Source organism: Trichechus manatus, unplaced genomic scaffold (genome assembly GCF_000243295.1).
Source record: "Trichechus manatus latirostris isolate Lorelei unplaced genomic scaffold, TriManLat1.0 scaffold00020, whole genome shotgun sequence".
Classification (NCBI taxonomy): Eukaryota; Metazoa; Chordata; class Mammalia; order Sirenia; family Trichechidae; genus Trichechus; species Trichechus manatus.
In genome coordinates this window covers 21,884,274-21,895,253 of record NW_004443956.1, presented here as the reverse complement: position 1 = coordinate 21,895,253, position 10,980 = coordinate 21,884,274, and the positions used below count along the sequence as shown (strand labels likewise).

At 35.7% G+C, this 10,980-nt stretch overlaps 1 protein-coding gene across 3 annotated transcripts in view; it reads right to left on the bottom strand.

Annotated features, from left to right (window-relative positions):
- Positions 1-10,980, bottom strand: part of UBE3C (ubiquitin protein ligase E3C) — a 239,318-nt gene that overhangs the window by 135,299 nt on the left and 93,039 nt on the right. For all 3 annotated transcript variants that reach the window (XR_002823455.1, XM_023727980.1, XM_004372762.2), the window contains exons 7-10: positions 8,516-8,669; positions 7,864-8,084; positions 7,276-7,430; positions 6,360-6,547 (exon numbers count right to left, since the gene is read on the bottom strand). Coding sequence is in view for 2 of the 3 variants with exons in the window: in XM_023727980.1 (XP_023583748.1) it covers positions 6,360-6,547; positions 7,276-7,430; positions 7,864-8,084; positions 8,516-8,669 (718 nt within the window). In the remaining variant the exon portion in view is untranslated. The remainder of the gene's footprint in view (positions 1-6,359; positions 6,548-7,275; positions 7,431-7,863; positions 8,085-8,515; positions 8,670-10,980) is intronic.

The window sequence follows — 10,980 nt, the reverse complement described above, 5'->3', positions numbered from 1 at the left end:
AAAAAAAAGCAACACCAGCAGCCAACAAATGGCACTCAGAGAGCCAGCTAGTGCAGGCTGGTGGAATCCAAGCAGCCGGTGTTTCTCGGACAAGAGACTGTGTCCACGGGAAGCAGAGGGGGCCAAGTGTGGGTGAAGAAGGGTAGGGAGTGGGAAAGCGTGTATCACAAATTACCAGAGCTCTGCAGCCCCTCAGGAAGAAGCAAAGATCGCGCATGGATCCATGTATTTGAGCGAAAGGAGGGGGAGGTGGTGAGAGGTAAGGAAGAAATCAAAAGAAGCGGGAAAAAGCAACACCAGCAGCCAACAAATGGCACTCTGAGAGCCGGCCCGTTCGGATGTGTGGAATCCAAGCAGCCGGTGCTTCCCGGACAAGAGATTGTGGCCGCAGGAAGCAGAGGAGGCCGAGTGGGGGTGAAGAAGGGTTGGGGGTGGGAAAGCGTATATCGCAAATTAACGGTTGTTTGGTCTCCCGCTGGAAGCTCTGTGAAGCTGCTTTCTTGTACCCCGTTTGCTGGTCTCCGATAGGAGTCCAAGATGGCGGATCCGCGCTGCGTTAGCTGGTAGGGGACCTCTGCATGAATCTCTCCTCGCTCTCCGTTCTCACTCCATTTGGTGCTTGGCTGAGCTCTTCATCTCTTCATTTGATGTTTTAGGGTTTCAGGATTGTTGTCTTCTCTGTTTGGCTTAGTTTTTCAGATCTTTGCTGTGGAGGGACGGTGTGGTGCTTCTGCCTAGAATGCCATTTTGCTGGAAGTCCAGGTTGTAGTTTTTGATCTTCATCAGTAAGTGCTTCAATCCCTCTTCGCTTTCAACAATCAAGGTTGTATCATCTGCATATTGTAGGTTGTTAATGAGTCCTCCTCAAATCCTGATGCTGCATTCTTTTTCATGCAGATAATATACTTCATATAGTAATCAGATAAATTACTGAAGATACTTAATTTGGGGCTTTACTTCTAAAAAGGAAAGATGTGATATGTTCTTTCTACATACTAGGGTAACCATTAAACTCTATTTAGCTGTGACCACCCTACAAGTCAATTAGTAAAGGGCAAAATTTTCAACCCAGGTCATAAATTCTGGTCAGTTTTCCACAGGGAGTATTTAAGTTAGTAAAGAGAACAAAATGGAAGACACCAGCTCACACCCAGGGCATAAAGGTCACTATAACAAGCCATTCTCTGATGGTTACTTTGTATGTTAAGGTGTTACAGGTAAAAGAAAATAAGACAGGCACCCAATGACCCATTCAACAATTCTAGCATGCAAGTGTAAATGTGATACTTTGTGTGTTCCTGCTGTAAAGTATCATTTAACTGGCAAAAGGTATCTTGAAATAGGTATATAATAGCTCACCTCTGAGATCATTCAAAATTAAGTGATTAAATCTATTGATTTATAGTGAATAAATCACTGATTTTAAAAAAAGCCAGCATGATATCACAGGAAAAGAGCTAAATTTACTTGTTTTTCTGTGCAGGTATACCCTCGATATTTTTTTCTAAAATACTACTTAAAAAATTGTTTACAAAAACATGACTAGAATATAGTAACACATGCTGCAAATACAATGAAACATAAATCTGTATTTTTCTCCATTGAAGTTAAAGTGGGAGATATGAATTTATCAGTTGAGGTATGAATTTATCAATTGAGAGCTAAAGAAAATTGACTATCAGAGCATACTTAATAGTGCTTAGGAAACAGATGGGGAAGTAGCACTACATTTCCAGGCCACACAATTGTCTAAGTCACAATGATTAATAACTAAAGACACAACTAAGCAGGTTCATTCTATTAGTTTCTGGTAGAAAAATTAAGTATCTGTTCAAACAAAGCTGATTTATGATGCTGTATGATTTGATGTATTCACATGAAAACTACAGGTAAATTATAGTATCAAACTTTCTGATCACTAAAATACTACCTTTAAAATTTAATTTCAAAGCTTTTAAATCTATCAATGCAGCAAAACGGCCAAGCCAGAGTATGGCAGTCTCATCACCTTAATATAAATCCAACTCTTGAAAATCAGCTGAAAGTGCTACCTTAAAATAAAAGCTTGCATAACATCTAAGTTGTACTGAAAGCTGGTATGACAGGCAAAATCTCAGTACATGGATTCAGGGAAGGGTTCTGAGAAATGACTACCTTAGGCTGAATCTTAACAGACAATTTAGCCGATAAAGATAAGACAAGGAGGGATGCCGCATCTGGGACGGAGACTAGCCTGTGCACAAGAAGAGAGGTGTAAAAGTTCATGGAAGCATGAAAACAGCACAATGGGATCGAAAACATGCCAGTAACTAAGCATGCTTGGGGCAAAAGGTATTCTGTAGCTACAAAAGTTAGAGAGGTAACCAAATGCTCAATAATGAAAATTAATAAACTAAAGATTTTTAGTTTTCTTCCTGAAATCAAAGGGAATCCACTGATGGGTGTTTAAGCAAGAGAAAGAAATAATCACAGTTATATTTTTGACAATTCAGCCTGGCAAAACAGGACAAAAAGAATGTAGTAGTGACATACCATGGTGACTGAATGTGTATGAGGAATTACCAAAAAAGGCATGAATTTAAGCCTAAGCTCTGGGGCTGCACTCTCTAATGTAACTTTCTGTGACAATGGAAACGTTCTAAAACTGCCCACCAGCCACATGTGGCTACTGAACACTTAAAATGTGGCTAGTGTCACTGAAGAACTGAGTTTTTACTTTTATTTAATTTTAATTAATTTAAGCTTAAGTAGCCCCATTTAGCTGTTCTAGGGACAGTTCTACTCTGTCTTATAGGGTTGCTATGAGTTGGAATTGATTCGATGGCAACAGGTTTGTTTTTTATTTGTTTGAGTATGACTCCCAGGCTTGGTATACAGACAAGACATAGACAGAACGAGTATGTGTTTGGGAAAAGATGCTAAATTCTGTTTTAGACACTGTGTAAAGAAAGGTCCAAGACGACATATCCTACTGAACAGATGAATATGAGCCTGGAGCTCCAGAAAGCTATTTAGGCTAAAGTTACAAATTTGTGAGTCCTCAGAATACAGCTGAAGCCGCCTGAATGAAAGAGGTCATCCAGGGAATCAAATGAATAGAAAAGAACTGAAACACTGTATAGAAAAAAAAAAAAAGTCCAAGAAGTTTAGGAAACAGTAAAACATTGAGGGTAAAGAAAAAAAGACCCAATGAAAGAAACCGAGAAGTCAAAAAGGTAAAAGAAAATTTATGAGAATATGGTATATGTGAAACTAACAGGTAAAAGAGGTTCAAGAAAAGGAATAATGAGAGACATCAAATATCACACACAGTTTAAAGTAAGACAGGAAAGCTTCCGGGCTGAGCACAATGGAAGTCACTGGGGAAACGTCAAGGGCAGCTCAGTAGAGCAATGTAAGCAGCAGCCCTATAGACCAGGTGAGCAGAAGAGAAATGAAGACAGTGGACAGGGGTTAACATTCTGCATTTCAGTGCTTCACATTTTCACATATTATGACCACAAATTTACTAACAAAACAGTAAAATATTATCCACTGAGAATTTTAATTCTTTCAGGGTTAAAGCTGTTTTTCAAGCTACCTACTTAAATATTTTACTTTCTAATTTCAGTTCTCTAGATACTGGGATTAATTTTTCCCCCTCTTACAATATAACCAGTTAATATTTACACATATTTTTAAAATTATGAATCTTTTTCTTAAGGAAAAACAATTTTAAATCCAAATATCTATCCAGACTTCCACATCTAATGGTAAGATTTACAAATTTCATCTCTAAAAAGAACTAGCAATTCATTTATTACTTTAACTTAAAATATTCTAAGTAAAATACATTAACCTGATTTAAAATTCAAAACAATATTAAAAAAGCATACAGTTAACAGCTCTTTCTCCTCCATCCCTATTCCCCCAATACCCATGGGCAGTCACTTTTATTAGTTTCTTGCATGTCCTTCCAAGCTTCTTTATGCAAATACAAATACACATTTTTCCCACTTTCTTACATAAAAAGTGGCTAGTATACATATTTTTCTGTAGCTTCCTTTTTTCACTTAAACATATATCTTGGAAAGCTTTCCATTTCAGTGTAAAAAGAGCCTCCTATTCCTTTATACATCCTGACAATTAATTTTAAACAGAAATTAAAACTGCAAATCCCAACCCTAAATATAACAGATACTAATATCAGCCACAGAGGAGTTGAGAATGAGTTGTCTGCCTGATATTTACTAATCATCTTTAAAATATTTTTTTAAAAAATTAAAGTTGAAAGCAGTTAAAATCTCCAACAGCTATCGTAAGCCTATTTGCTCTTTCATGAGCTATGAAAAACAATCTAAATACTTAAAACCTAACGTATTTAAACTATAAATAAAATCCCTAGAGGACTTTCTTAGAGGACACAGGTGCTGTACTCATAAAATTAAGACTACTTATAAGGCTTCCTTACTCATTAAGCAGTACTGGAACTTTTGGAAGCAGTTCACTAATAAACCTCAGACACAGCAGTGATGCATTTAAATCCAGTAATTACTATCCAAAGCACTGGACTTTTTGCTATAATAAAAGCAAGTGTCCTAGTTCAGCTATGAGCCTCAAATCTCACATCCTCCTCTAATGCAATTAGTCTAAAAGAGCTAATTACCTAATTGAAGGAACACAATTTCACTGACATCTTACTTCCTCCAATAGTAATAAACACCAGTGAGCTACGACAACAACAAACTAGTCTGTTGCATTACTGTCTACAAGGTAGTTTCAACTGATTATGCTTTCTTAACATACATTTCATTTCAAAGAATTCTTTCCTAATCAAAGGAAAGTGCTCTTTTCATGCTATGGGATGACATTTTACAAAAACAGAAGAGAATTCTTTACAGGTAACAAAACTCATCTGATACAACCATAGGATCTAATTATTGACAGACAGCATCTCTGTCCAATTTCTATATGACATCAGTTACTCGAAGAACTACTAAATATTTCTGCACTGTACTCTAGTAAACATTTTCTATTAAATTCTCAAGAAAACTCTAAACTATTACTCAAAATAAGAGGGAAAGAAAACAGTTCAAAATCATCATCACTATTATCTTCAGCACATTTTAGCCACATTTTAAGTTGTTTGTTTTGCTTTGTTCCACCCAAAAGTTTATTTCAAGGTTTATGACCAAAGCAAAGTCACAGAAGTTTCCTAGACACATCCAAACACCTTGAGGGGCCAAGTTGCTGGGCTGAGGATCATTAAAAAAAACAATTTCAGAGTGTAAGGGTAAACTGCCAAGGACAATCTGATAAAAAGGGTGCAATGGGAAAAAAAAAAAAAAAAAAGGTTTGTAATATATTGGTTCTATGAGGCAGATATGAGTCCAACTTTCTTAAATGGGTGACTAGGGCTAGTTTCTGCTTTCATTCCCAAGATACTACAGAAACAAGAGCTTAATTGCTTTGTTAATACGTAACAGGGTCCTTCAGAGTCTCACAGGCTAGGGGAAGGACTGAGTCAGTATTGGTTGGTTTAGAAAAGAAAAAACTTAGGTTTTCTATGAAATGCTTGGAAATCACAATAGTTCTACATTATAGTCTCTATATATTATAATTATTTATATATATATATATATATATATATATATATATAAAGGAATTCATTTTCCTTGGATCCACAATCAACACCCAATGGAAGCAGCAGTCAAGAAATCAAACAATGCACTGCATTGGCCAAATCTGCTGCAAAAGGTCTCTAAAGTGTTAAAAAGCAAAGATGTCACTTTAAGGACTAAGATATGCCTGACCCAAGCCATGGTGTTTTCAATCACCTCATATGCACGTGAAAGCTGGACAATGAATAAGGAAGACTAAAGAAGAATCGATGCCTTTGAATTATGGTGTTGGTGAAGAATACTGAATATACCATGGACTGCCAGAAGAATAAACGAATCTGTCCTCGAAGAAGTACAGCCAGAATGCTCCTCAGAAGCAAGAATGGTGAGACTTCGTCTCACATACTTTGGACATGTTATCAGGAAGGACCAGTCCCTGGAGAAGGATATCATGCTTGTTAAAGAAGAGGGTCAGTGAAAAAGAGGAAGACCCTCAACAAGATGGATAGACACAGTGGCTACAACAATGGGCTCAAGCATAACAATTGTGAAGATGGCACAGGACCGGGCAGTGTTTCGTTCTGTTGTACACAGGGTCGCTATGGAACCGACTCAATGGCACCTAACAACAACAACAATTGTCTATCAAATAATAGCAGATAAAATTGACAGACACAGATTAAACTAAAGCAAATCATAGGGAGGAAAGCATATTTTCTTTAACACTTTACCATTCATTTAATATTAAGATATACTTGCCTGACTTTAGGCACCATCATTCGATGCTGTACCATTAGCATATGGCAGATGGATGCCATCATTGTAAAGACTTCTTCACTAGCTGAATCCCTCCATACCATATTTAATAGAGTGTTTGTCTGCTGTTTCGTATCCAACTTTTTCAGACATTCCTCTGTTATGTATGGTAGTGACAGTCGACCATCCTCCTAAAAACACATCAGAAAAATTAGTTTATGGTAAAGATGTTCTATTAGAACTTACCTCTACATTACAAACATATATAAATAGTATTTTTGATGAACTAAAAATGCAGAGTAGGAATTATTTAAAAATCACTGACACCATGATGAACAATCAGTATTCCAATAATAAATCCATTAAAGTAACTGGAGATCCTCTAGAGATCCACAGGCACTATTTGTATTAGCCACCAATTTTGCCCAGCATGGTAACCCAGGAACTGTGAATACTGTTTTTGTCTACTGATGTGACAATATTTTCAGTATCTACATCTTAAGAAAAATTCATTTCACATTTTTTAGATCAAATTGTACTGAAGCAGCATGTGTACGTGAAAATGTATGATCTTCTGTAACAGTTCATTCTGATTCCTTGAAAGATCAGTTTAAGTAAAATAGGTCAGAATATTAAAAACACTCTGTAGTCTATATACACCTCTGTAATGTACAGAAAAAGGTCTGAAGATTATATTTCAAATCATTAGGATCTTTGGGGTGGGTGCATTAGGGGGATGAAGGTAAAAGGGGACTTTATATGGTTTGAATGTTTTACAATAAGAATGCTTAATGTATTACTGATATAATTAAAAATAAGGATATAGACAAAGTTAAAAAAAAAAAAAAAAGACTTCAAAATCAGATGAGCCTGTACACAATGTAATCTTCCACTGACACACAGGCACACAGGAGCTTACAGGGGTGCTCGTCTGCTTATCTGCTTCTTCATTCTCATCTTCAGAATCACTGGCTGAATCATGACAGCTTGTATTGGCAGATGAAACCGGTAACTGAGAAAGGAAGGTCTGGAGTACTCTTAAATATACTAGGAGTCCTTCCTCAGAGAGGGTCCCTTTGTAAAACAATCAAGTTAACATATTTTAATTGAAAGTTATAAAAACAAAGAAACAAAACTGGAAAACATGGGTATCATTTTCCTCATACTCAGAGAGACAGCTCTGACCAGAACTTATTATTTTAAAAAAACAGGTACATTATATATTTAGCATATGGAAAAAACATTCTTGCATTCATAGAACTCTTCTGTTTAATTAAAAAGTTCTCTTTTTAATCTGTATGGTCTCGTAAGACATGTATCTAAATCAGACTTTATTATGCCTGTAAATTTCCATGAAAGATACTGCCCAGACCATACTCCTTTAGCAAATACAATCTTCAAAGAAATCCCCCCACTGGAACCATTATGACATTCATCATTCTTTCTACTTATCTGCTAATATTACCTATATATGAGTTTTATTCAAAATATATCTTGTATTTCATACCCAAATAATTTTCGCCAACAGTTAAAACAAAGTAGAAAAGCCACGGTGCTCCACCACTTTTTTTGGAATATCTACTCTCTATTAACAATAGTGCATTGAGAAAGGGTTCATAAGGGAAAACAGTCTGTACATCTGCTAATGCTGGAATGACGAAATGAAAAATCTGATCTGTAAAAGGTGCTGCCAAAAACTCCTCTGTGAAGGCTGTAAAAACTTGTTGCCTGAAAAAGAAAAATGAAACCTTTTTACAAGATCAAAACATATGGTTCATAAAATCACAGATTAAAAATATCAGTATAAACTTCTAAATAGATAATCTATTCTAAATTATCTGAAGTTAAGCATTTATTATCAACTAGATCAACATAAAATGGACTCAGTTTTGTGTCTTCCTTATTAAGAAAACTCTTATCATGGTTTTGTATCATTCTAAAGCTACCAGAAAGCAGAGATAACTAGGCCATCAGAATCATAAATTTATGTTAGGGTGCAGGCCACAGAGAAAAAGGATATTTTTCTCTAAAACGAGACACACTACTAAAGCAAAAATATGACTTTAAAGTCTGTATTTAAAAAAGCATCCTATGTACAAGCTACTGTTAGATACGGATCTTGGGAAATCACAAAATCAGTAACTCTATTCCATTCTCACCTTGCGCCTTCTGGACAGGAGTTGTAAGTAAAGTGCAATGGTTTTAGAACATTCTCTAGCAAAATTTTCGCTACAGGAACTCGAGCTAAATCAGAATATTCAATACTTGATGGAAGCTTGCTGTTAATTAACAAATACAGAGACCTATAATATCCTAAACGAAAGGAAAAACACATATTTAAAATTTGGTACCTCTTCTTATAATGATGAAAAAATTGTCAACTTTTAAATGCATTTTATAAATCTCTGTAAGTCCAAATTTAAGTTAGATTTTCTTTAACTTTTTAATTAAGAAAAACTTTAAACAAAAACAGAAGTAGCCAGAAAGGTTTATAAACCCCATGTACTTATTATCCACTATCAAGAATTAACACTGTATCTCTATAACTTCACTCAATTAAATCCAAGATAATAATTATTCCAGCATATATCTCCCAAAGATAAGGACCACAATCTGAGCACTGAGAAAGTTAGGCAACCTCTGTGTGAGCAGAAGGAGCCCTGGTGGCACAATGGTTAAGTGCTCAACTGCTAATCGAAAGGTGGGTAGTTTGAACCTACCAGCAGCTCTGTGGGAGAAAAGACCTGGTGATCTGCTCCCATAAAGACTGCTGTTGTTGTCAGGTGCTGTTGAGTTGATTCCAACTCACAGTGACCCTACAGGACAGAGCAGAACTCTCCCAGAAGGTTTCCTAGGCTGAAATCTTTACACCAGGTCTTTTCTCCCAAAGAGTGGCTGGTGGGTTCGAACCTCTGATCTTTCAGTTAGCAGCCAAAGGTCAGCAGCAGAGCACTTAACCACTGCACCACCAGGGCTCCTTCAGGAAGATTACAGCCCAGGAAACCCTCTAGAACAGTTCTACTTCGTCACATACGGCCGCTATGAGTTGGAATTGACTTGATGGCACACAACAACAACATGTAAGCACAAGCAACAACTTTTCATGAGCTTTACCGAATTTTCTTTTCTAGGCTGTTGATGGGATTTCTGGCTGTGCAGTGAACATAAACTCTGTTATCACCAATGACTGAAATATTTTTTTCTTTAGAAATATTTGCCCTTTACTATAAAATAATAAGAATAATGGAGATGTTGCTTATGAACGTCTCATTATTCTATAGTCATATTTGGTAGCACACAGTGCCATCACTAGGGTTGGTGTCACTCGCCCTGCCCCCCCGACATCCTCCCGTACTAGACCATACAGAACCCTTACTAACATTTTTTGTACTAATGTTACTCATAAATGGTAATTCTCATGTATCACTGCATATAATGGCAATAGTAATGACATAAACAACTAGCAAAATTAAAATTACACCTTTAAATTACAATATCATACATACATCCTAAACGTATTTACACTTACACAGTCTCATGTGGTTAAAGTGAAAATTCGGTAAGAAAAAAGAATTTGAAGTAAAAACGTTAAAGAACTACACCAAAATTATGTTCATTTAATGTTAAACTTTACCATTATATGAGATACACTCATGGATTAGGTTTGCATAATCAATAATGGCCCAAATAATGTAGAAGTTGTAGACAAATGCATATGGAAATATATTCGTAAATGAAATAATACTATTAACAGAAACAAATATACAAGTATTTCAGCACTTAGTGGACACTGTGAAGAAATCAGAACTTTCCTTTCCCGGCCTCCAAAACTGCAAACTTGTGAATGACTTCATCGAAATCAATGCCCTTCACCAACTCACTTTTTAATGTGTCACTATGTTTTTAAACCATAATTCAAACTTAAAACCTGAAAATTTCATTAAAGTCAGTATATATTTGCAAGACAGTGATGTTTTTAAAGAAAAATTTAAAAAGACTAAAATTTTAAACAACTGCATTTAAGATTTAAGTTATATTTCTAAACATGTATCAAAAGCAGCATTTCCTCCACTCCATGTTTTAAACTGTCAATTTTCTCTATTTAGTTATCAAAGAGTAACATAATCAATATTTGTTATACATGTAAGTTTATTATCAATTTTGATCATAGACTAATATGTGATATAGTTGTAAACTGCTTAAATGTAGTATTTCTTAGATTATATGAATACTAACAAAATTGTTTTGTGAAATCTTTCTACATTGAATTACATTATTAGTAACTGAGTGGAAGCCTTCTTTGGTTTTTCTCCTTTTCCTTTAATTACTACTCCATTCTCAAAGAAGTTATTGATATAGGTTCACAAATACTAATTATCACAATACTGTAGCTAAAACACCAGAAAATCTGACAAAATCAGTGACTATAAAAACGCCAGCAGCAACGAAAACAATAGCACGTGCTTGTAGCGCGTGCAGACGATCTGAAGCATCACTGTAACTGGATAATGACAGCTCTAACTGCAGTGCATTAGAAGGTTCAAAAAGTAAATTAGCACAGAGTTTGTGCCTTGTAGGTATTCTGATAAATGTAAGTTGGGCTTACGAAAAATGCTTTCTTGTT